Genomic DNA, 27,243 nt, shown 5'->3' with positions numbered 1-27,243 from the left:
CACAAAAAATTTATCTTATATATATACTATAATTTTTTGCTGAGACCGCTATGTAAATCCGCCCCTGCTTCTTATAGAAGATTTTTGGGCTAAGGAAACAAGGGAGTTCATCCGTCTGCTAAGGATTCCCGATGACTGGTACCACAAATCATGACTGCTGCAAAGAAAAAACCCGTGATTCTCCTAAACTAGTATTTAGAGCTTGTTTGGAAGGGCTTATGACTTTTGGCTTATAAGCCGTAAGTTCGAAATTCTAACTTATGACTTTTGACTTGTTTTTGCTATTTTGGCTTAAAAATAAGTGCTTTAAAACAATTTTTTTAGCGTATTTGATCAAGCTTATTTTTCTCTAAAATCGCTTATTTTTTCGAATAAGCTCTTGTTTTAAAAAAGTGATGTGTTTGACCAAGCTTTTGAAAGAAAATAAGTGGGAAGTAGCAGAAGCTATTTTTCATAAGCTAAAAATAGTTTTTGTGCAAAAACACTATTGAGAAAATACACTCAGAATCGCTTTTTAATAGCTGGGTCAAACATAAATTGCTGCTCAAAAGTGTTTTCTAAATTAATGGGCCAAACTGCTTTTTGCTAAAATGTGTTTTTTGAAAAGCATTTTTGAAAAAATATTTTTTAAAATAAGCTAATTTTGAAAGCTTAGTTAAACATGCTTCTATCTCATTCAAACTCTACAAAAGTATTTAAAAGTTGTTATGACTTAAAGCACTTAAAATAAAGGGAAAAGGGTCAAAAATACCCCTCTACTTTGGAAAAAGGGCTAAAAATATCCTCCGAATTGATTTTGGGTCAAAAATACCCCTTTACTTTGGAAAAAGGGCTAAAAATATCCTCTGAACTTATTTTGGGTCAAAAATACCCCCAATATGTAGGTTTGAAGTTTGAGGGAATTGGGGGAATAAGGGGATCTTATGGGTTATTATTTAGTTGTGTCAGGTTTAAATGATGAAGCGGGTTTAAAAAAAATTGGGTTATTTTGGGGGATAATTTCCGTCAAGACAGGGGTAGATTTGAAAACTTTAAGGATGAGAGGGGTATTTTTGACCCAAAATAAGTTCGGAGGATATTTTTAGCCCTTTTTCCAAAGTAGAGGGGGTATTTTTGACCCTTTTCCCTAAAATAAATCAATCCAAACAGGCTAAAATTCGTCATGCTGTAATTGAACTAATTAACAGTTTGCCAGTATGTTGCTCCAAAGGTTACCTCGTATCCTCTCCTTGGCAGAGGGATCCTATGGTCGTTTGTATTGGCCTAACATTCGTAGTCTAAATTTTTCTAAGAGTTACGTGTCAATTACTTTTGTAAGAATTTTTTTTATTTTTACACATAAAAATATTTTGCCGAATAATTTTCTTCTGTTCATATTATAAATAATTATATTCAAATATTTTCTCGTTTTGTCTTTAAGCTGCCACTGGCTTTGCGTTGGGTATTATTATTTCAAGTCATTTGATGCGACACTCTTCTTTTAAATACTTTATTGGCATGACTAGTTCGGACTCCACTCTATCTTAAAAAGTGTTTATCCATATTAGGAAAGAAACTCAAAGTGGACATGTGAAATTCTTACCATTTTCATTAATTGTTCATAGAAACGTTGATTTTGTTACAGTACAGCTTGTTGTCAAAAATCTTTATTTACTTTTCAGTCTTAAAAACTATTCACAATTTATTCTTATTGGAATGACTGGTTGGAAATGTACTCGATATAAAACTTTTTTTTCATCGTTAAAAATCTTTATTTACTTTTAAGTCTTGAAAACTATTTTAATTTTAATATTCACAATTTATCCTTATTGAGATGACTGGTTGGAAATGTACTTGATATAAAAGTTTTTTTCATCGTTATAGTTTTTTTTTTTTTTTTTTTTTTTTTTTTTGTATTTACAAAATTTAGTTTTTGTAAAAGGTCTTTAATTTTTTAACTTTGTGCTCATCAAACTAGGACGAGAGTAATTAATATAATAGGTACAAATTCACTTAATTGTTAATAAATCTAAAAAATATTTCAAGACAACTTCTAGTAACCATTTGTTAAATTTGTTCCATATACGTCTTGCGTGTAGTGCACTAAATTGATTTTCAATTTTGACCAATTTTAGAGCCACAATTCACATGTATGCTTAAATTTAGTAGACACTCGCTATTTTGGAATGAAATAACTATAATTGAGTATAGTTGTACATGTCATAATTTTGATTATGACATTGATGCTTCAAATTTAGTAGACACTCACCATTTTAGGATAAAATAACTATAATTGAGTATAGTTGTCGATGTCATAATTTTGATTATCAATAGTGACTTGTGATGTTAGTTAAGGGGCATTTATTGTTGTATTTAATAATGATGAAATAATTAGTTCTAACATGTGACACAATAAAACTGCAAAGCAACTTGAGAGTATTTTTACCTAATTTAAGTTTCTATAAGCAATGATAATATGCACGTGGTTTATTCTTTACTCTAGTTTCACATTGTTCTATCCAGAAATTATTTTTCTTTTCCTTAAAAGATTTTCTTTCAACCCCTCTTAGGAAACATATTACCGTTAATCTGTTGATTTACTTGTTTTCCTTGTTTGTTTCCATACACCACAGTTTTATATGCCTAAAATCTAAAAATGTACTAGTAGTTCATAATTCCTAAAAGAGTATAATACCTTGAGCACTACTATAGAATGTATTTGCATGAAAATTTTCATTATATTCTATTATATAGCTAAATACAGAGGCTAAAAGAATGGGAAAGACTACTAATATGCCAGACTTTATTTAAAAGAAGCTGCCTTATTGCAGGAGTATGATATAAAAAAGAATGTCCTTTTAACATTACTTTTCTACAGGCAACAATTGCGAAGAGAACCTAAGCTGCAAGAAATGTGTACCAAAATTGTCCTTGGCCTAACAGCTAAAAGAACACCCAAGGACAATACCAACTGCTACTGCTGTGAAGGAAAACTGTTGTGCAAAAGTTTGTACTGCTATTTCTCTAAACTATGTATGTGAGCTGCTCCAAATCTGTGACAACTTGGTTGATTGCATGAATTATCATCTTCTTTATCTGTTCCATCAGATAGCGAAATAAGTCAGTCAAAAATGGAGGCTTAATGTCGCCAGATGAAAATAAAGCATTTTGATATGGTACCTCTAGTTTGTCTTCTCTGGCCTTGTGGCGTCTCGGCAATTTCCTGAACTCAGCTGTGAGGCGGAGGCATTCTCGAATGTTTTCAGGAGAAACAAAATCGGCAGCAACTTTGGTACACGACTGGGAAGTTGAAAAGAGTTGGTTAATCGATGAACTTGATCATCTGGATTTTGATGGAAAATAAAACTAGTTGAGAAGTATGATTCTTACCTTGAGATTACGCACTTGGTGAGGGCATCCGGCAGGAATGAAAACCGCCTCTCCAAGTTTTTGCTCGAAGGTCCAAGGTTCAACCCCTAAAATATTAAACATCAACATTTTGAGTTTATGCAAGAAAATGTTATTTCCTGGTTATTAAGGAGAGCAAATTACTAACCAAATTCTTCCTTTAGTTTTCTCTTGTGCTCCAAAGTTAAGTAGAAGGTTTGGTCATGGATTGGGTGAAAAACCTGATCAACGGGACAACAGTAAGTGTGCCTAAATTCCTTTGCGTGCTTTAAAAGATACTCGCTCAACTTGGGCACATCTTCCCTTCTGAAGATATCCCACAAGGCACCTCCAGTCGTCTCTGAATCATCAGATGTTTTCTCCTCCTTTCTGATATCACTAGACATTTTTATAGGATATTCCTCGCCCTCACGCTCAAGCCGCTCTCTTTCATCTTGAGCTCTATGCTTCTGTTTCAAAATTTCAATTGCAGGCCGCTGCTCATCACTTACAGCCATCTCTGCTGTGTGTGTCAAAATATTTACCTGAGCAATTTACATTTTGAGAACACATCAGCTTAACATAAAATAAGCGTGAAAACGTAACAATTGCAATCTAATAGCAGGTTAGGAAAAGTGACAACTCCTACTAAGGTTAGATTAAACATAAACTAGATTGTAGCATGGACACCTTCTTGCCAAGATCCTTGTCAATTCAGTTCTAGCTTTTGGAAGTGATATGAGATATCCTCTTAATTGTGATTTAAAGTATTAACCAGTGCTATTCACAAGTCAACACAGACTGACCACGTAATATTAGAGTTTATACATATACTAAGGGAGGTGGCAATGACATGAGAACAAAGTGAAGTCAAATGAAGGAACTAAAACAGCCCTGTTGGAATTGTACCGCATCTGACATATCACAGTGGAGCTTTGTCACCGAATCCCCTCTTCCAAGTTCCTCAGTGAAACCATATGCAATGTATGTCTTTGGACCTAAATCAGGTTTTAACACGCCAGCTGGTAATTTAACAGCAAGATTCAGAATGCCTATCCTTGGATCTGTGTACTCTGGGAATGGCAATGCACTGATGAACTCATCACAGTGCCGAGGCAAGAGATTTTCAAACTTGTCAGATGGTGGCCAGTCTTTAAGTTTGAGCATTTCGGGCCAGAGATTTTCGTATCTTCTGCCTTTTGTATAACCTTTAAAAAACTGTCGAGTGTTGATCTCAACCTGCAAAAGTTTTATATAATTTAATGCTCAGGACAATGGCGGCAGATAGTCATATTTTAACAACACCATGAAGCTATTCAAGAAGCAACTGCTTAAATATGAGGAAAAAGGCTTTTTAACAAATGAAAGGGGAGTGGAGGTATGAATAAGCGGAATGTGGTGAGTACTAAGTTTGTGGACAAGGTTGAAAACGCAGAGGAAATGAGAAAGAACCTGACAACCAGCTAGACAGTCGATAGCTTTTACTTCTGACATACTTGTAAGGATCTTTGAATCAGTGCTCTCACATAATGCACGCCACATAACCATTGGTTCCCAGCTTAAACCGCTTGTATGCTCAAGAACATTTCGTACAATCACCGGTTCACCCTTGGCCCAGTGTCTGCGAAAGTGTAAAAGCGCATCATCCTCCATAGCATCCTTTGCGGTAGTAGAATACAAGCAGTTATCATCGGAACCAACTCTTGAAGCCGCCCTGTGTAACAGTTTAGGGTCATCTGTTCTACAAATTGGCTGAGAAATCATCTGGGAGAAATTGCATTGAATCAGAATTCTTTCCGCCTTTGCTTCCAAGGTTGAGATCCAGTTTCTCGGTAGCAGATGCTTGAGCTCCAAAACACAATTTCCACATCCACCCATTTCTACAGGAGCACACATGATATTACCATCATAATTAGCAACCCAAGTAATTAGTTTGCTCTGGTCCCATGGAACTTCCCTATTATGAAAACTTTCAGGCAGTGGATCTCCACCATGCATATAATCATGACCTTTATTTGAATATTGGAAAACTGCTTCATAACTATTTCCTGGAAACTTGCCCTCCCGAAGCTCTTGACAGCAACTTAGACATAGTTCGTATGAGCAATCTGGGCAGCTTCGATGAAGATCGACTATTGAAGTTGAACAATTATTGCTGCTCCAAGGCCAAGAAAATCAATAAGCATAAAACTTCCAAAACTAAGGTCTGCAAACATAAGATCTCCCAATAGCTGAAAGGAAAAGAGAGAGAGAGAGAGGATATATTACCAGTAAACTCGCTCATCATTGTGACAAAGTGATTGTTTAATTTCAAGAAAAAATGAAGATACCCCTGTGATAAAAACTGTGTTAATATAAAAATTCATCGGGCTCAATGTCTTGTTTTTTAAACTTAGATACATACCACGAATACAAGACTCTATCTCTATCTCCTGAATTTGTTCCTGACGAATTTCTTTCAGAAAGGGAAGGAGTGTGATAATCAAATAGTGCAAATGCTCAATCTTTTCACGATCAGTGAGATCCCTTGTTGATGTCTTCAAGGAAACAAATATCAGCAGTAATTAAAAAACAAAAGCAACAAGATCATTTTGTTTGATTAAAGGAAAAGACAGACCTTAAGCATGCCACTTGAGTGTAAGCACAAGTTGCAGTTACATTTTCCACGACAATATGGACAAACCTCTGAGACTTCCTCTTCTTCCAATTCTGGATACCTATTCACCAAAAATAAATAGCAGAAAGCTTAAAATGAAGTTAAATTTCCATTCGACACAAAGGAAATCCCTATGAATTTGGACATTAGAGGTTTACCATTCCCTGATGCACTGGATACAGTAAAATTTCTCTTTACACTTCCTACAAGGAACAACAATTCTTCTATCACTTCTTCTACAATGATGGCACTTTACAGCCTGACGATTTACCTGCATAGGATTAAATAAATAAGCGTCATCATCTGAAGGATTAAAGAAAAAAGAGCAGAAATGCCATTTAAAGTAAAAGATGAATAAAAAGAGCCTGACCTTCATGTTTTTAGATCTATCTATTCCACTTCTTAAAATTGTCGAGCCAGAGGACGATGAGGAGGAAGGGAATGAACTGCAAGCAGATAACTTCCCTGAATTATTTATTGTATCTTTTAGACTATCTTTTGGTTTCGACTCATGTGAAACGTCACTTCTCTGGCTTCTTGTGTTACTTGGTATATGATGTTCATCACTAATTGGGAAGACCTCATACTCCTCAGTATCATCTTCCCACTCACCAACGTAGTATTCATGATCGTATCTCTTGAATGCTGCAGCAGCACGTCTTACTGATTTCCTTTTATTCCCTGCATCTTTTTCATGAATTCCCTGATTCTTTTTTCCATCCTTTGACAAACTAGCCTTTTCCTTGCACACATTCCGATCGTCTTTACTTTCATCCATTTTATCCGTTGTACTATCTTCTTGAGGAATCTTCTTCTTGCTTGATGTTCCTTGACACTGTTCTCCATTTAATGTAGCAGGCTTCCAGGAAGGCATCCCTGAATTTTTAATTATATCTAGCAGACTATTTTTCGGTTTCGACTCATGTGAAACATCACTTCTCTGTATGTTACTTGATATATGATGTCCATCACTTATTGGGATAACCTCATATTCATCAGTATCATCTTCCCACTCACCAACATAGTAATCATGACTGTATCTCTTGAATGATGCAGTAGCACGTCTTACAGATGTCCTTCTAATCTCTGCATCCTTTTCATGAACTCCCTGATTCTTTTTTCCATCCTTGGACAAACTTGGCTTTTCCTTCCACTCGTCTTCACTTTCATCCACCTTATCCATTTTACTATCTCCTTGAGGAATCTTCTTCTTGCTTGACGTTCCTAGACATTGTTCTCTCTTTAATTTAACAGGCACCCTTTTATTCTCTGAACCTTTAATTTCATGAGTCCCTTGCATTTTCTTTCCAACCTTGGACAAACTTGGTTTTTTCTTGCACATGCCCGACTTTTCTTCACTTCCATATTCCACCTTGTTCATTGTATTATCTCCTTTATGAGTCATCTTCTTGCTTGAAGTTCCTGGATGTTGTTCTAAATTTACTTTATTGGGCATCCTTTTTGTAATGCTTTTTGTGGAGGTAGATAGTTTAAGTCTGTCCCTGCACTGGGAAGGCTCGTCTTTCTCTTTATCATTCCCTTTATTTCTCATAGGTCCATTTTTACGAACTTTTCCCTTGTTGGAAGTGCTCGAAAACTTCTCTGAATTTCTTAAACTATTCAACGCTTCATCAAGCGGCATCTCAAATTTCGTTAAGGATCCTGGAAAATACTCTTCATCCTTATCCTCTTCCTCTTCCTCTTGCCCTTCCTCTTCACTATCCTCCTCTTCATCTTCGCTCATCAAGTCATTCCAAATCATATCACTTAATTTCTTCTCTACTAAACGATGATGCTCCTTGGAGGTGATTCTGCTACGTGAACCTTCAGATTCCTTTCCAGTTACTGTTTGCTTAGCTACCGTCTTGGTTCTCACATTTGATTTAATCATGTTACTCTTTGGCTTTTCCACTGTTTTTATTTTCTCTCCCGAACCACCCGATAAACGTGCATCCTCCTTCCTGATTGCAACATTCGTGTGCTCTGATACAGTTCTTTTACCACGGGGGGTGCCAGTCTCAGAACAAAGCTTTTGTTTCTTATTAGGTAACTCTGTAACGTCGACCAGCGACTCTGCATTGTCCTTTTCAAGTTTTTCTTCATCACGATTTAGGATAAACTTGCTCTTCCTAAAAACCTTAGACGGGTTTCTCTTTCTTGGAACATGTTGATTCGGATTGCTCAATGGCCCTTGTTTCGCAACTAACGTTGCCATCTTCTACTCCAACACAACTGAAAAAATGGAACTCAATAAGCAAAAGTATATACATTTCATAATTATACTAACTTCAAATCTGAATCTTCAGGGTAAATGACTGTGCAAGAATATTATAAACAAAATAATGAATCCATAGTATGAACCTTAGATACTAAAATGGAATTAAAATCAATCAAACATCAGCAATCAGATTAAACTCATAATTCAAAACCCTAGACACTAAAATGGAATTATATCAAAATCAAACTAGCATCAAAGAGCAGATTAAATTCTTAATACAAATCTACTATTTATACTCATTTAAAAGCTACAGAAAAAGAAAAAAAAAAAAGATAAAGCAAAAAATGAAACTGACCCAAAGTCAACAAAACTGGGTCAATCAGTCATCGCCTCAAACCAATTCATTATAAATAAATAAAAATAAAAATGAACATAACACCAAGAAATGAAGTTCTGATTCAATTCCATATTCATGTACCAACACATCAATTCATCAGCATTTCAATTCTTAAAATGGAAAATCATTCAATCCTTAGAATCTATACAAAATTCATTCAAATTCCAAATTACCCATACGATAATTCACAAGAAAAAAAGAAAAAAAAAAGAGAATTTGATTAGAACCCAAGATCATACATATATAAATGTAACAGAAAAATTCAACTCACCTGATCAAAGGGATCAGTTGAAACAGTTTTGATTAAATTCCCACAATTCTAATTCAAGAATTGAAATACATAGTCTCAAGAGAAAACAAATGAAATTCGGTTATTTGATTAAAAGAAAAAAAGAGAAATTTATAAGCCGGCTGGTTACAGAGAAGAAGAACAAACTATAAAGAGGGAAACAAAACAGTGGGTGCTGACTCTGTATTTTTTTAATATTAGGAGTTACATTTTATAGCAGTATAAAGGGTCTATTTGGGATTTTTGGGAAATTGTGATTTTTGAGAAATATCCTGATTTTTGACTATAATCCACATTAAATTCCTGAATATGCCGTTTGTAGCTTTTCTTAATTAAGTAAAAACATTAAGAAAATGTCATGCTCACTCTGTTCGCATTTACTTATCCACTATTAAATAAATTTTTAATTTCACTTGTCCACTTACCCTATCAAGATAAAGACAATTTTTTTTCTTTTCTTGTTTTACCCTTATATTAGTAACTCATTTTCAAATCATTTTTCAAGTTTATTAAGACTATACACTAATTAATATGAGTACTACTAACTAAACATATCCGGTGAAATCTCACATAGTGAGGTCTGGGGAGGGTAGAGTATACGCCGACCTTACCTCTATCTTGGGTAGAGTTTGTTTCCGGTAAATCCTCGCAACAAGAATAAGCAATACAAAGCAGTATAAAAAATCATAGTAAAATACTATAGAAAGCATGATAGAGTTGACCGGCAAAAAAAAGAGTTATAACTACCCCATAATAAGGTGATAATCGAACTATAAGTAATAATAAATAGTAATAGAAATCGAAAGACAAGGACCTAAGGCTAAGTAAGACAACACTCAACTACTTACTAACCTTCTACCCTAATCTGTGTCTTTTATAACCTCCTATCTAAGATCATGTCCTCAGTAAGCTGGACTTGCGCCATGTTCTGTCTAATCACCTCTACCAAATACTTCTTCGGTCTACCTCTGTCTCTCCTGAAACCGTCCATAGCCAACCTCTCACACCTCCGCACTGGGGCACCCGTGCATCTCCTCTGCACATGGCTGAACCATCTCAGCCTCGCTTCCCGCATCTTATCCTCCATGGAAGCCACTCCCACCTTGTCCGGGATATCTTTATTTATGATCCTATCTCTCCTAGTATGTCCACACTAATTAATATGAGTATTATGGTAAAATATATACTTCATTTATTAATTCTTAAGGGGCGTGCAAAATTAAAAGTGAACAGAAGAAGTAAAAGTTTTGATCAAAACTATATACTATTTGTTTTACTATATTTGGATCTTTTTAGAATTGAAATCTATAGACAGATACTATTATGAGACACTACTATACCAACTTCTGCGAGCTAATTATTATTTTTAGTCCTTTCGCCATAAAGGTTTTTACGAAAGAAGAAAAAAGAACTTTGATACTGACAAGGCTTAATATTGTATTAGTTTTGTTTAAGTTATTATAAGAATCAGCATTTTGCTTCTTTTTTTTAAATGAAATTTAAGTATATACCGATGCCAGACTCTATTGTGCCAACTTTTGCGAGCAATTTTTATTTATTATTAACCAAGCCTCTATAACTGTGACGAGGTTATAATGAGGGAGAACCAAACCTTGCCTTCTTGTACGTAAGAGTTACTGATAAAACAGTCTAAGATGTGAGCAAAACATTAGAGCATGCAAGGGGTAATAAAGCTTTTACTTCAAGGTGGATCATAGATGATGGCACTATGTTTTTATCCTCTTGACTCGGAAGATGAAAGTTGCAATCTATCAGTGTTAAACAGGCCTGATTTTAAGTCGTTGTAGTTAGTAGTGGTGGAGTCAGGATTTTCACCTAGGGGTTCAAAAATATGAAAAAGTAAATGCATGAAGAAGTCAAGGGGGTTCAACATCTACTATATATATATACGTAAAAAATAATTTTAATCTTGTATATATATTATAATTTTTTGCCGAGGGGATTTGAAGCCTTTCTAAAAAGAATTTCGATATTAATGGAGCTTAGTATAGTATTATTTTTATTTATATTATTATAATAATCTACATTTTACTTTTTGTTGGAATGAAGTGTATAGCCAGATACTGTTATAAACACTATTGTGCCTACTTATGCAAGCTGGATATTGCTCTTCATCCTTTCGACATAAAGGTGTTAGGATTTTTACGAAGGAAAAAAAAGAATTTCAATACTAACGGAGCTTATTATTGTATTAGTTTTATTTAAGTTATTATAAGAATCTCTATTTTACTTTTTATATGAATAAAATTTATTGGCAGATACTGTTATGAGACATTATTGGGTCAACTTCTGCAAGCTAAGTATTTCTTAATTCTTTCGACATAAATGTTGTTAGGGTTTTACCGAAGGAAAAAAAAAGAATTTTGATATTAACGGAACTTAGTATTGTAATGCTTTTATTTAAATTATTGTACAATGAAATTCATAGGCAGGGGCGGAGCCAAGTGTAACCGAGGGGGTTCGTCCGAACCCCCTCGATAGAAAATTACAGTGTATATTGAAGGTTAAAATTATTTTTTTATGTATATATGGTAGGTATTGAACCCCCTTGGCTTCTTCGTATGTTTACTTCTTCATATTTTTGAACCCCCTTGGCTTCTTCGTATGTTTACTTCTTCATATTTTTGAACCCCCTTACAGAAAATCCTGGCTCCGCCACTGCTGCCAGGACACTATTGTGCCAACTTCTGCGAGCTGAATGAGCTCAGTCCTTTCAACATGAAGGTTGTTATGGATTTTACGAAGAAGAAAAAATATTTTGATACTAACGGAGCTAGTATTGTATTAATTTTACTTAAATTATTATAAGAATCTATATTTTACTTTTTAGAAATGAAATTTATGGACATATACTGTTACGAGACACTATTAAGCCAACTTCTGCGAGCTAAATATTGCTCTTATAAGATCTTTTGACATCAAGGTTGTTAGGGTTTTTGTGAAGAAAAAAATGATTTGTGATACTAATGGAGCTTAGTATTGAAGTTATTATAAGAATCTATATTTTACTTTTTTAGGAATGTAATTTATAGGCAGAGACTGTAACGAGACACTATTGTGCCAACTTCTGCTAGCTAAATATTGCTCTTAGTCCTTTTGACAAAAGGACTGTTAGATTTTTTATGGGGAAAGAAATAATTTTGATACTAATAGAGATTAATATTGTATTAATTTAATTAAATTATCATCAGAATCTGCATTTTACTTTTTTTTTTAGGAATGAAACTCAAAGGCAGGTGTTACGAGAAGCTATTATGCCAACTTCTGCAAGCTAAATATTGCTCTTAGTCATTTCTACATAATGGCTGCTAGGGTTTTTATAAATCAATACTAACAAAGCTTAGTATAGTTTTATTTAAGTTATCATAAGAATCTACATTGGAGATTGCACAAAAGAGGATCTTCAATAGTGATAAATCACATTTACCATATTTGAGGACTTCAACAACAAAACACTCAGTGAAATCTCACAATGTGGGGTCTGAGGAGGGTAAAGTGTACGCAGACCATACTCCTATCTCGTAAGATAGGGAGGTTGTTTCCGAAAGACCCTCAGCTCAAGAGAAATCACAACGAGAAAGGTTAGATAAGCACAAGCAGTTCAAAACAAAACGCAAATGAAACTAAAGAAAGCAAATAAGTCAAAATAGTGCAGTCTGAAAAAAGGGAGCAGTAGCTACCACAGATAAATAAGATAATCGAAGTACTAGAAACCACATATAGTAGCAAGAAACAAAGGACAATAGACTATAGATCGAAACAACGACTACCTACTAGCCTTCTACCCTAATCCGAGTCCTCCAAAACCTCCTATCTAAGGTCATGTCCTCGGTAAGCCGAACCTGCGCCATGTCCTGTCTCAGCACCTCTCCCTAATACTTTTTCGGCCTACCCATACCTCTTCTGAAATCATCCATAGCTAACTGTTAGGTATTTGGTGTGAATGGGAAATGAAAGTTTTATTTCCTTTGCCTTTTTCGGAAAAATATTTTTTTGTCGAAAAGGCACATGCCTTTTCAGAAAAGACACACCTATTTCGTTAACAGACACCTGTTGTTAGTTATAAATATCTAGTCATCCCTTCAGATTTTCCTAATGAAAAATTCTGAATTCTTCTATCTTCTTCTTTTGCACTTCATAAAAAGTTCTGTGTGATTTTACAGCCTTCGAGTGGTTCGCTGTCACCAAAGTTTGCAGTACCGCTACTACGGTGAGTAAATCGTTCTATCCTGGGAGGATATATTCCACAACCTCGGGTACATTGAGGGGAATAATTTCCTTAAGGACACACTGTGCATTCAGTGGGCTCGATTTTTGTTCTTACATATTTTTCCAGACACTGTTCTTAGTTTTCCAGTTTCTGTCCAGTTTCTGTTTTATATTTTCAGAAATTATTGTTACTGTTTTAACAATTTTATAACAATCTTAAGGAAATTATAATTTTTATAGTCTGTGTTCATCGCTCTTCTGTTTATTGGAAACTAAACAAGAAAGAGGAAATTTTTGTCTATGAAATAGGACAATACCAACATCTAAAAGATCCCTTTAGTATACGGATAAGCATCTATAATATTGATGGTTTCCCTTTTTATGATTTCAAAATAGTAATGTAGGAAGGGACAAAAAATAGCGATTGACTAGGAAGTCATTTGAGCTTTCTCATTTGAAAGACTTGAGACGTTGATGCTCTAATAACATTTGGAAAAGAAATTTGGCACCGAATGGAAAGAAATTATTAGTTGGTGCTGCAACAGACACGAAGAAAGTTTTTATTTCAAATTCGAAAAAATGTCTGTTGGGAGACTGACTTAGTGTCTGGATATTCACATGTGTCTTTTATTTAATGATATTATTTTTCTGTGTCCTGCTTTGGACTAAAAAAAAATTAAAAAAAAATTGAAAGGATGGTTGATGTGACAGATGAGGAGCAATGCCTCAAGATTTGATCTTAAGTGAATGTGATGTTCTTCCATTAATATGCTCCAAATGTTTAACTGAATATGAAGAGTTGTCATCAAATGAATTAACCGATGCAACTTTTCGGGCGTAATTTGTTTGTTATGGTTACTGTTGGGAGAGATTGGAATGACATTAAAATTGAGTTATATTTTCTTCACTCCCTTGTCATTTAATCTCCTACCCTTATGATTTATTAAATTCATGTTTTATACATGTTAGGGTAGATATTTATTATTTGATGATCTCAAAGTCTATTCTATGGCAGAAACATTAGTAATACATGGCAAGGTGCTGAAAATTTATCTCAGCAACTTAACTTGAAATTTCATTCATTGAGATCATCAGTTATAATTTTCAGAAAGTATGGAACCCAACGGTGAAAGTGTTTTTCTTTATAGTCTACTTAGAAAAGAAAATCACTCTTTTGAGAGAAAAAAAATAATAATACTTTTTTTGGAGACTAAAACCTTTGTGGTTTTCTACTCCACTGTTTGGAGATTAAAATATGTGTGATTTTTTACTCCAAGTTACTACTCGGTTTAAAGAATATAAATTTTTTATCGAGTTAGTAAATTCGGTTTAAAGAATATCAAAACTTTGCTGAAGTTAGTAAATTGTGTTGGTTTGAAGAAATAAAATCTTCATTGGTTCTCATTGTTTTGAAGGAAAAAAAAATATTTTTCCAGAAATAAAAGTATTATTTCCTGAGATAAAAAGATATCTTTTTCCAGGAATAAAAAGTTACTTTTTTGGAAATTAAAATCTTCAGATTTCCTACTCTAGTTTTGAGATGAAAGTTTTCGTAACTTTCTACTCATTTGTTTGCTCGATTTGAAGATATAAAAACTTCATCGAGTATATATAAGTTTGTGCATTCGGTTTGAAGATATAAAATCTTCACCGATTTATTAAATCTATTTGTGCCAGAAAGTATTAGGTTTGAAGATATAAAAACTTCACCGTTTTATTCTCTGGTTAAGTGGAAAAAAAAAACTTATGATCGTAAGGATGTTCATTACATTCTATGGTACGACTGACTGATAGAGATGAAAATTAAAGAAAAAATATAATTGGAGGTTTAAAGTGTGAATGAACATTTTTTTTTTCCTATAACTCCTTGTGATTGTCCTTCTGATTACAAATTCAGTGGCTAAGAATTTATATGAAGAGGATCATATTAATTGCTGGACATTAAATATGTCCATGTTATCTATGTTCATGGCAAAGCCTTCTTCATCAGTCACGTTTCCTGTTTCCCTAACAGTCTCAAAGAGATTCAGGCCATCAATTTCTTACTGATAATTTAAGTGTTGATAAAGTGGTTATGATGCAAGGAGCAGGAGCTGGTTTCTTTAGTTCTCCTTTTACTAATGGGTGTCTAGTACGTACGAGTACTGATTCACGGGAACTAAGTCCATACGTGTTTAATGATGATGTTGCATTGTGAAGGAACAATTTAACATAGATGGTAAATGCCTTATAAACAAGTTCTGGTTTGCCTCAGAACTTGTGAGGGGAAGCTATCCTTACAGCTAGTCGAATACTCAATCGAGTGCCCCATAGTAAAACACAATCTATTCCATATGAAAAGTGGACAGGAAGAAAGCCTCATTTGAAATATTTCAAAGTGTGGGGGTTGTTTGGCCAAAGTGAAAGTTCCTAAACCCCAAAGGGTAAAAATAGGACTTAAAATCGTTGATTGTGTTTTGATAGGATATGCCACAAATTGTAAAGCATATCAATTTTGGTGTACAAATAAGAAAATCTGACATTCATGTTAATACGGTAATTGAATCATATAATGTTGAAACTATTTATCCGTATAAAAAGAAATGTGCGACGTCTAGTGAAAGATCTAAACGACCTCGCAAAGAAACAAAGGAAAGTACACATAACAAGGAAAATCCAAGGAATAGTAAACGTCAAAGGATGTCTATATTCTTTGGACTATATTTTCTGATATTTTTGTTGGAAAATGAGCCTCAAACTTTTTAAAGAAGCTATGATTTCTTTTGAAGCTTAATATTGGAAAGAGGCAGTCAATAGTGAAAATTGAATTCATATTGAACAACCATACATGTGAATTGGTTGATCTTGCTCCTAGGGACAAACCTTTGAGTTCCAAATGAATTTTGAAAGGAAAATGAAAGTTGATGGCACTATTGACAAATGCAAGGCAAAATTTGTTGTCAAATGTTATAGACAAAAAGAAGGCCTTGAGTATTTTGACACATACTTGCTAGTAACAAGGATTATATCCATACGGGTATTAGAAGCATTGCCAGATGTGTATGGTCTTGAAATCCATCAAACGGATGTTAAGACAGCTTTCTTAAATGGAGATTTGTGGAAGCAATTTACATGGAACAACGTAAGGGTTTTGTGGTTCCTGGTAACGAAAAGAAGGTGTGCAAACTTGTTAAGTCGTTATACAGACTAAAACAAGCACCCCTAACAAGGTCATGCTAAATTTGATCAAACAATGTTGGCAAATGGTTTAAGATTAATGAGTGTGATAAATGAGTTTACATTAAGAACTCTCTAAATCATATAGTCATTGTTTGTTTATTTATTGATAATGAGTAAAGACATTAATGACATAAATGCTACTAAGCGTATGCTTGTTAGAAATTTTGATATGAAAGACTTAGAGGTTGTCGATTTAATTCCAAGAATTAAAAATCACTGAACTTTTTAAAGTCTAGCATTGTCTCAGTCTCATTATGTTAAAATGGTACTTGAACCATTCAAGTATTAAACGCCGATTAATGTAAATCTTGCTATTGCAAAGAATATTGGTGACGGAAATTCTCAATTGGACTATATTCTTGGGTATTAAAGAAGCATACTTGAGTGTTACAATGAAATCTGAATTATTGAATGTGCAGCTGCTGAATAGAAGTGGAATGGCTGGAAAAAAAAATATTGTTAAAAGTTGTGGCCACAACTGTTGCCAACTATCCACACATATTGTTATAATGATGCTACATCAAGTGTAGCTAATAATCAGATATGTAAACTCAAGATGCATGAGTCTTCGACATACTTAAAACTTTATATTGCATTACAATAAATATCTTGCGGTTGTTGAAGGATATGTTGTTGCAAATTGGATCACCGGATGAACTGAATCTAAATCCACAAATGAATATGTTTTCACCAATAGTGGAAGAGCAGTATCTTGGAAATCATCCAAATAGACATGTATCGCCCGCTCTACAATGGAGTCTGAGTTTATAGCTCTAGACAAGGTCGGTGAAGAAGTTGAATGGCTCCGGAATTTCTTGGAGTGTATTCTTTTTGGCCCAAGCCGTTGGCACATATATGTATACATTGTAATAGCCAAGCGGTAATAAGGAGGGCAAGGAGCATTATGTATAACGGTAAATCTCGTCACATACGATGAAGACATAATACCGTTAGACAACTACTTTCTAGTGGAGTTATCACTAGTGACTATGTAAGGTCTAGAGATAATGTCGCGGATCCGCTTATAAAAGGCTTAACTAGAGAGGTAGTTGAAAGATCAACAAAGGGAATGGGATTATGGCCTAGAACAAGTCATCATGGCGGTAACTCTACCTAGCAGATTGGAGATCCCAAGAGCTAGGTTCAAGGAGAAAACAAAGTTATGAATGACGGTTCAACATTGTCAAATAACTCAACCCATTCTCGTGATCAGACAATGTTAAAAAACAAGGATAAGGCCTTAAGGCTTTTTAACGAGTTAATAAAGCTAAAGCTTTTTAATGATTTCTAAGTTTGGCATATGACCAAATAGTGTATCTACGAGATGACACGTTTAGGAATCACCTATGTGAGTGTGAAGTGTAAGCCGCTTCAAGGAGTATGTTAGGTAAAGGCCCATGCTCTACGCACTCATGAAACCAGGCGGTGTTCATGGCTAAAACGAACACAACCGTGAGAACCATAGACGGTTAAGGGTTAATTGTGTGACATATGGTTGTCTAGGTATACACCAAAGCTCGACAGTTCAAAGATATCAAATCTACCGATTGACCGAGTATATCCGACATATGTTCACTACGGAAAGTTCAAAGGGAAACCTACTTATCCAGATGCAATTAATCTTTATTTGTAAATCACACACTTGTCCGTGTATTTTTATATCATAGAGCCATTCCCCATTCATGTGGGGGATTGTTAGGTATTTGGTGTGAATGGGAAATGAAAGTTTTATTTCCTTTGCCTTTTTCGAAAAAATATTTTTTTGTCGAAAAGGCACTTGCCTTTTCAGAAAAGACACACCTATTTCGTTAACAGACATCTGTTGTTAGTTATAAATATCTAGTCATCCCTTCAGATTTTCCTAATGAAAAATTCTGAATTCTTCTATCTTCTTCTTTTGCACTTCATAAAAAATTCTGTGTGATTTTACAGCCTTCGAGTGGTTCGCTGTCACCAAAGTTTGCAGTACCGCTACTACGGTGAGTAAATCGTTCTATCCTGGGAGGATATATTCCACAACCTCGGGTACATTGAGGGGAATAATTTCCTTAAGGACACACTGTGCATTCAGTGGGCTCGATTTTTGTTCTTACATATTTTTCCAGACACTGTTCTTAGTTTTCCAGTTGCTGTCCAGTTTCTGTTTTATATTTTCAGAAATTATTGTTACTGTTTTAACAATTTTATAACACTAACCTCTCACACCTCCACACTGGGGCATCTGTGCCTCTCCTCCTCACATGCCCAAACCATCTCAACCTCGCTTTCCTCATCTTGTCCTCCACTGATGCTTCTCCAACCTTATCCCGAATATCTTCATTCCTAATCCTATCTCGCCTGGTGTGCCCACACATCCATCGCAACATTCTCATTTCCGCAACTTTGATAACGTCCAAATACACTTCTCAAAGAGAAAGTGTACACGGTCGTATGCAATATATTTACCCAACTATGAGTCGGGGTCGATCCCACAGGGAACAATATGCTAGGCGATTAAGAAAGTAAGGAACTTTCACCAACTACGCTAAAGCCAAACGATGGATAATATTTTGGGTTTTTGAGAGAATTATAACTAATGCAGAAATGTAAACTAACCTAGAAAGCGAGTAAAATGGTCAATGGCCACAAGTATGGATAATAGGAGATTACACTCAAGTAACGATCCAGTATATTTTATGATATTACAACTAAGAGCGGATTTATGTTAATAGATAATGGTTTCTAAAATCTCATTGAAAGTCTTCCAACCAAATCAATGAATTTCACTCTAAGCTTTTTCAAGCCTTAGAGTGTGATATCAAGCACAACCAATTGAATCTCAAGTAACTATCCTCTTCCGAGCTCAAGTTATTAGATCGGTTTAATGACCCAAATCCTTGTTAACTAATCTTTCTCAACCTAGATTTCCTCTTCCAAGCTCAATCTAAGTAAATGGGTGAGTCCTAGGGTTAGCTAATCCCTTTGGAAACATTCAAGAACGAGATTAATTAAATCAATAAAGACTCACTTCAATAGCAATAAAAATCATTCAATACATAAGCATAACAAGAGTTTCAGCCAACACTTTAATCCTAAAATATTTTTCCATAAACAAGATTCAAGTGAAGAAAATAAACACTACATACTTAGATATACAATACAAAGCAAGAGATTGAAGAAATGAATTAAATGTTTAAGAAATGTTCAACCAAATCTTCAAATCTTCAACCCCAAAGTGTGGTGTAGATGAACCCTAACCTCCAAGCTTGCAAAATGGCAAAAGATGAAAATGATATACCCCAAGTCTCTCTTTTGTAGCTGACCTAATTTTTCCAAGTTTAAAAATGACAAAATAAACCCCAAAGTTTCAATTTTGCAAATCTGTCCCCTTTTTGCAAAACTGTCCAGTTTTGACAGTTTTGCAAAAATGTCCAGTTTGACCTCTTTTTGACTTTCTTTTTACTTGGTTTCTTCCGATCACTTCTAAATCACATAAAACTTGATAGAGCACCAATATCTCATAAATCATCCGAGGTGCAGCATCTGCGACACAGGATGCGACTCGCGGGTTCCACATGCGAGTCGTATGTGGTGTCGCATGTGTCGCATGTGTTGCATCATTGTCTTATTTTATTTGGTCATTCTCTGTCAACAGATGCTGCACCACCTGCGACTCGCATGCAGTACCTGCGATTCGCAGGTGGTGCTCTAGTTCATTTCAGCTATCTTGGCTTGTTTTGCTCTATTTTGTTCCATTTTGGTCCATTTTGCTCTTTTATGCTCTCCGGGCATCTTTTCCTACAAAATAACAAAAATACACAAAAAGTAACAACAAAAGTGCTTAAAGGGTCACAAAAACTTAAAGAATTAGCATCAAATATCGCATAATTTTACGACTCATCAAGCTTTCATCTTTTGAACGTGAGAGCTCTTGACTGCACAACACTCTATCCCGTACAACAAGTTCGGTCTCACAACTTCTTTGTAGAACCTGCCTTTAAGTTTTGGTGGCATCTTCTTATCACACAGCACTCCTGAAGCATATACCATATTTGAGGACTAAGACTATGAAATGAGGAAAATCATAAGGTGCAAACACAAATACCAACAAAGGAATCAAATGCGAGGAGATCACACACAGGGTTGAACAAAAAACCCACATTCACAACAGAACATGAAAGAAATGAAAAGAAAATTAAGCATGCGGGAAAAATCTCTTCATGGAAAGCAAATACGCTGAGGAAACAAAACACCTATGAATGGAAGGGTCACGAATTCACAATTCAAAGAACTCAAAGCAGCTTTTGTTTCACACGTTTAAAAGATTTTGAAGAGGATCTTACCTTTTTCAGATTCAGCAGGAGACGGATAGACATCAAAGCTGTTGAATGGCTACGATGCAGATCTGGAAGTGTTAAAACAATTTTCAGGTGATATGCAGAGCAAAATCAAGGAAAATTGAAGATTGGGTCATCTGAGCACTGACAAGTCGAAGTAGAGAGAACATAACATGCACATACAGCTGCAGATGCGGTAAATAGACGAGCAGAAGTGCAAGAAAGCTCAAAACAAGGTTGGAGAAGGCCTGAATCCAGCTCAATTTGAGAAATCGATGCAGATTGAAAGCCGACATTGCCGAGAAATCCCAACAAATCTAGGGATTTTACAAAGCATATACTTTCCTATTTCATTTATACGCTTTCTGTTTTTTATTCTTTTGACTCTTGCAATTTGGACCTTTTGCTTTTGATTAATACAAAATAACCCTTCGAGGTTTTGATTTTTTTTTTTAAAAAATAGGTAAATACTGTTACGAGTCACAATTGGGCCAACTTTTGCGAGCTAAATATTGCTCTTAGTCCTTCCGACACAAGTGTTATTTAGAGTTTTACAAAGAGATAAAAAAATCGATATCAACGGAGTTTATTATTGTATTAGTTTTATTTACATTATTATAAAAATCATTATTTTGCATTTCTTATGAATACAATTTATAAACAAACTAGAAAAAAAAATTAGATCAAGAATCTAACGATAACTTTCAATATTTACTTTACTGCCGAGCACTAGGAACCATAGCTGCGCAATTGCATGATGCTAAATTTTGCAGAATAACAGCTTTTAGGAGTCTTTCTGCATGAGGGATAAAATATGAAAATGTCTTGTGCCTTATATTAGGGCTATCCATGACATGTACGATGGAGTCAAAGCCCAGATTAGGACAATGGGAGGTGTCTCAGAGCACGTCCCGGTCAAAATGGGGTTGCACGAGAGATCAACCTTTAGCCCGTTTCTTTTTGCCTTAGTGATGGATAAATTGATACGACATATTCAGGGGGAGGTGGTGTGGTGTATTCGTTGCGACATAGTATTGATTGACGAGACGAGTGTGTCAAAAGCTTTCAAGTTAAGCAGGACTAAAACTGAGTATCTGGAGTGCAAGTTCAGTAATGTGACGTTTGAGGTGGAGGTGGAAGTGAAGCTCGAGACACTAGCCATACCTAAGAGAGACAGATCCAAGTATCTTGGGTCCATAATCCAAGGGAATGGAGAGATTGATATTGACGTTGCACACCGTATTGGAGCGGGGTGGGCGAAATGGAGGCTTGCCTCTGGGGTACTGTGTGATAAGAATATGTCACCAAGGTTTAAAGTTAAATTCTACAGAGTGGTGGTTAGACCAGCATTATTACATGGGGTAGAGTGTTGACCAGTCAAGAAAGCACAAGTCCAGAAGATGAATGTAGCAGAGCTGTGAATGCTCAGATAGACGTGTGGGCATACTACGAAGGATATGATTAGGAACGACATTATACGAGACAAGGTCGGAGTAGCCTCAGTGGCAGACAAAATGAGAGAAGCCAGACTGAGATGGTTCAGACATGTGAAGAGGAGGGGCGCGGATGCGGCAGTGAGGAGGTGTGAAAGGTTGGTTATAGCAGGAGTTAGGAAAGGTAGAGGTAGGCCGAAGAAGAACTGGGGTGGGGGTAGGGGTGAGGGGGAGGAGGTGATTAGACATGACATAACACAATTCCAGTTGATTAAGGATATGACTTGGGTAGGAAGGTATGGAAGTCGAGGATTAGGGTAGAGGGTTAGTAGATACAAGAGTGTTGTAATACTTGTAGTCGTATGTTTTAGGCAATTGCGTAGTTTTTTTTGCTACTGTGTATTGATATTTGTTACTACATTTGTTTTGTGCATTTGCTATTTTTGTCTCCTTTTCATTCTTACATTCCTGAATCAGTTACATTTCTTTTGAGCTGAAGGTCTACCAGAAACAGTCTCTCTATCCCACAAAGGTAGAAATAAGTTTTGCATACATCCTACCCTCCCCAGACCCTACTTATGGGATTACACTGGGCATGTTGTTGTTGTCGTCGTCATCTTCCTATTTTTGTTTACTACATTTTAGTATTATTCGTATTTCATATTCCATGTAAGTAGCAATTCCAAAATTAGCTAATCGGGGGATAAAACAAGCAAAAGACAAAGAAGTCCTCCTCCAAAATACTTAATAAGGTAAAGGTTAACATTAAAGAAAAGTTTATTCAAGTTTATTTATAGCCTATTTGGTCAAATTTATTTTTCCCAAAAGTACTTTATTTTTTTCCAATAAGTGCTTATGTGAAAAAGTGAGGTGTTTGGCCAAACTTTTGGGAGAAAATAAACGTTTCTCGAGAGTAGCAGAAGCTATGTTTCAGGAGCTAAAAAAAATAGGTTATACCCAAAAGCACTTATTTAAAAAACGCTTTAATTTAATAACTGAACATTTATCAAGAAAATATATCCACTAAATAATTCAATTATTCTTTAGTTCTCATATTATGATTTTAACTTTATAATGCCAGTAAAATTTGTCTGCAAACCAGACGACCCTTTAATCCTTTTGCAATAAGAGTTATCAGGACTTCTTTTAACGAGAAAGAGCTAATATTTCGATATCAACGGAGTTCATTATTATATTAGTTTCATTTAAATAATAAGAATATACATGTTAGGTTTAGATGAAATTGCATTCCACAAAGTACTCAAATTATCTTCCAAAAAATGCAAAATAAAGAAGAAATTGTATTCAATCAATTTTATTAATGGATTAGATTTTAGGTGATACTTTTTGAATTTTTTAAAAATAGAGCAGAAATTTATTAATATTTTCTGTAAAATAATGCAAAGAAGGGTGTTCCATCTTATAAGCTACTCCTGAGCTGCGTAGATAATTAGATTGATTTTTTTGTTAAAAGGAAATAATAGCAAGACCTCATAAACTGCGTAGCACATTTTTAGTACTCTATGAATACCATCAATGTACATTAATGGACTAGATTTTAGATGACACCACCAATTAATGCGACATTGTTAGAGATTGCTTAGAATTTAATTTTATTAATCTGATCGGGGTGCTATAGACAGTACTTTAAAAGATACATTTAATAGAGCAATCATCAAGTTAAAGTGGAGTGGAGTAGAATTTGTATTAAAGAAAAGACACTCTTAACACGTTCGGTGCATTATAAAAATAAAAATAAAAATTGGGATGTCATATAAAATCATGATTAGAAGAAAACAAGCCATACCTACATTAAAAATATAGTTTTCGTTATTTATTTCGGAGATATGCTAATAATTCTTTAAGTGGATCTATTCTATAGAGATATGAAATAGATTTTATTTTGGTAAATATAGTAAAATGTTCTGTTACTGCTCTCCAAATGATTGAGGAAGGGGGTTATCTAAATCTTACTACTAATTAGGCAGAGCATAATATTTAGCAGGATATTAGTATATTATAATAGGAAGTACAATATGTTGTAATTATGTTACTAGTGTTCTTTTTAATGTTCTTCATGGTGTGCTAGTGTGCTTGGTATTCAAGCAGTTGATACATTGGCTCACACGCGATCTTATCCAACGTTATTTTTTTGTTATTTGTTTTACCAATTCAATAGTCAAAGTTTATTTAACCTAACTAATTTGAATTTGCGGAAAAGTTTACTATAACAAAATAAAACATTTTTTATTGAACATAACTCAATACAAATTTAAGCATTTAATATTGCTATACACATCGATATTTCTTTGGTCATTATTTATTACTCCTTTATTAGCATTACTTGACCATTTGATATTTCAACTTATATCTGATTATTAATTTTCTATAAAGGATCAAATGCTACTTATAGAAAGAAAAAAAAAAGTTAGGAGTAATTCAACCTCGAAATTACAGTTTACTATAATTTTACCACATCAAGTTTACTTAACCTTATCCTTTAATTCTCAAGGCCAAAAGAGGAAAAGTACTAATTGGGACCCACGCGCGGTACTGCGGTTTTGAGACCACGTGTTTCATTGCGTTGCCCGTTGTTCACGTGTACTTCGTCACACAATCTTCGTTTTCAAGAAATATTTTTATACTCTACGTAATATGTTTTTAATAAAAAGGAGTAAAAAGTTCAACCTTTTTTTTATAAAGTTTGTCCGGTACTAGATATGAGCTAATATCTGACAATGTACAATAATAGTAATTGCATCATATCTGCCTGTACATCTCCCTTTGTGTGTGTATTTTTTTTTTTTTTTTTTTTTTTTTTTTTTTTGTGTTAAGAGTTACTACGACTTTGTTTCTCAATGTAAGGAAATATAAAATAGTAGCAATATTATCGATGAATTTATGTAATTCTAAGTCTTTTCTTTTCACCCATAATTTTGAATAGTTGAAGAGATAAAAAGAATTTATGTGAACATATATGACAGTAATTGATAATGATGGGTGATGACACCAACGATGAATGGATGAAATTGATGAACTATCATTTTGTAGAAATCTCTAAATAAACATCTTAATGATTTTCAAATTTTATTGCAAATCATTTAGGTCTGTTCAAACCCATTAAGTGTTGAAACATAAAAAAACGTACTAATGATTAAGATTCAGATGTAAAATACAAACAGACTTATAGCTTGTTTTGTCAAGCTTCTAAAATCAGTTTATTTTGAAAAGTGCTTTTAAAAAAAAGTACTTTTTGTGAGAAGCAGTCTATGTTTGGTTATGTCACACCCAAACCTTGGGGGGTGTGGCCGGCACTCGGCACCTGAAGGCCCGAGCGAACCAATCGTATATCTGAATTCTGTAATATAAATCATAAGTTGACAAGGCCTGTTATATCCCGCATTTTGTACATTCAGATATTTCAAGATAGTCGCGATAAGTTAAGGGCAAGGCTATTATTTTCCTTCCGATTTTATTTTAATACACAAGTTGTTTATTAATGGTATGGAAATATTGAGAAAGGCTAGGGGTAAAAAGGGAAAAAAATTCAAGAAGGTTCATGATAATAGCCACCATGGCCGTGTGGCTCAAGTGGGACCCACCCATGGCTTGGCCAATTAACTCAAGCCATGAGTGGGGGCATGTGTCCACTTCATATTTGTAGGAGCAAGTATATATATAGATAGAGATGACCAAAGCAAGACATATTCTTCATCTTCACCATTCAAGAAACTTCAAGAAAAAAAATATAGTAGTATTCGGCCATGGCTAGAAAAATTTGATGCCTTGGAGTTGATCAAGAAAAATAATTTTCTTCTAGCATTTCAACCAATTGGAAGGCCCTTATTAACGTGGAGTAGTTGTTGGAGCAAGCAAAGCATTCATTTGTGCAATTTACCAACCCTAGCTAAATTGAGAAGTGGAAGGGTAAAGGTAAGAATTAATCTCCTTTTCTATGTGCTAGGGATGGTTTGTGAGTGTTGTAGTATGTAGAAATGGATGAAATTCATGAAATATGTGTGTGTTGGTTGTGGCCGAATAGGGACTATGTTGGTAAGATGTGATGAATTGATTTTATTTAGTATTTTGATTGTTGTTGTTGCGGATTCCATGATAAAAATGAAGGTTTGATGGCTTGAAATGAAGTTGTAATCGTTGTGGGATTGTTGAAGAAGTTAATGTGACACTAGCATGGTTTCTTATATTTGTATGATGATGTTGCTAACGTGTGGTTGTTGGTATAATTCATGAACTTGGAAGCGAGGAATATGTTGTTGTTGTTCTTATTGAGTTTGGAAGATTGTAAGTTGGGTGGTTGTGGTTAACTTGAAGGTAAATGAAATGTCGTCGAATTATGTAGAAATGGTTGCTAATGTTAGAATGCATTTTGAGTTAATTGTTGAAGTTGTTAATGTGGCTGTTGGTATTGTTGTTGATGATTTGGCCAAGTTGAATTCTCGGGGTTTGTTGGATTTACAGGGGAAATGCTGCCCAAATTTCTGTAGGTGAATTGCTAGCTTGGAATCGGGTTCCTAAATACCTATAGCTAATGTTTGATATTTTCTGACGTTGTTGTAGATCTTGGGAAAGCCGAGACTTAAGTTCGGCTTAGCTTAGGAAGCGGACAAGGTATGTAAGACTTACCCTTTCTTTCTTTTGGCATGTCCTAGAACTAAGTAAGGTATGACTCGCATCTTGGGGTAACTCTATTCTTTAATTCCGAGTTTGTTTACGATTCTTATTCACTTCTTGACATGAGCATACTTAGTATAGTTGTCACGACCCAACTAGGGGCCGCGACGGGTACCCGGAGCTGGATACCGAGCACCGCTCACTCTACTACTCATTTTACTCATTTAATGATCTTTTGCCATTTTTACGCATGAAAGTATAGGAAACATAATTTGTATCAAAACAGAAGTACTTTATATACATATGCCTCTCAGCCATCAAAATAATATATACATAATAATAGCATCTTTTGAGACTACCTGACCCACACTACGTATCTACGAGCCTCTACTGTCATAATGAATACATAGACGGAACAAGACTCCGTCGTGCCCAATATATATATACATATATTCCAAAGAGAAATCATAAGCACCTCCGAACAATG

At 34.8% G+C, this 27,243-nt stretch overlaps 1 protein-coding gene and 1 long non-coding RNA gene across 4 annotated transcripts; both read right to left on the bottom strand.

Moving 5' to 3' along the window:
- Positions 1–2,762: 2,762 nt before the first annotated feature.
- LOC132622598 (lysine-specific demethylase JMJ26) lies at positions 2,763–9,123 on the bottom strand. Of its 2 annotated transcripts, XM_060337224.1 has the most exons (12): positions 8,909–9,122; positions 6,393–8,254; positions 6,181–6,293; positions 5,984–6,083; positions 5,771–5,903; positions 5,635–5,698; positions 4,819–5,521; positions 4,276–4,605; positions 3,536–3,911; positions 3,370–3,455; positions 3,160–3,279; positions 2,763–3,075 (listed from the first exon to the last, which is right to left on the bottom strand). In XM_060337224.1, exons 2-12 carry the CDS (start codon positions 8,235–8,237, stop codon positions 3,004–3,006), a joined length of 3,942 nt encoding a protein of 1,313 aa, XP_060193207.1. In that variant the 5' UTR covers positions 8,238–8,254; positions 8,909–9,122; the 3' UTR covers positions 2,763–3,003. The 2 variants fall into 2 exon arrangements, with proteins under 2 accessions (XP_060193207.1, XP_060193206.1); XM_060337223.1 differs by having other exon boundaries at positions 2,763–3,279; positions 8,909–9,123.
- A 10,303-nt stretch (positions 9,124–19,426) lies between these two features.
- LOC132622256 (uncharacterized) lies at positions 19,427–21,103 on the bottom strand. Of its 2 annotated transcripts, XR_009575854.1 has the most exons (3): positions 20,841–21,089; positions 20,698–20,759; positions 19,427–20,388 (listed from the first exon to the last, which is right to left on the bottom strand). It is a non-coding gene; the product is annotated as an uncharacterized LOC132622256 (long non-coding RNA). The 2 variants fall into 2 exon arrangements; XR_009575853.1 differs by having other exon boundaries at positions 20,698–21,103.
- Between the last annotated feature and the right edge of the window lie 6,140 nt (positions 21,104–27,243).

The sequence above is a fragment of the Lycium barbarum genome, chromosome 12, assembly GCF_019175385.1.
Source record: "Lycium barbarum isolate Lr01 chromosome 12, ASM1917538v2, whole genome shotgun sequence".
Classification (NCBI taxonomy): domain Eukaryota; kingdom Viridiplantae; phylum Streptophyta; class Magnoliopsida; order Solanales; family Solanaceae; genus Lycium; species Lycium barbarum.
Note: the sequence above shows the minus strand (reverse complement) of the source record. Positions and strands in the feature narration are given on the sequence as shown.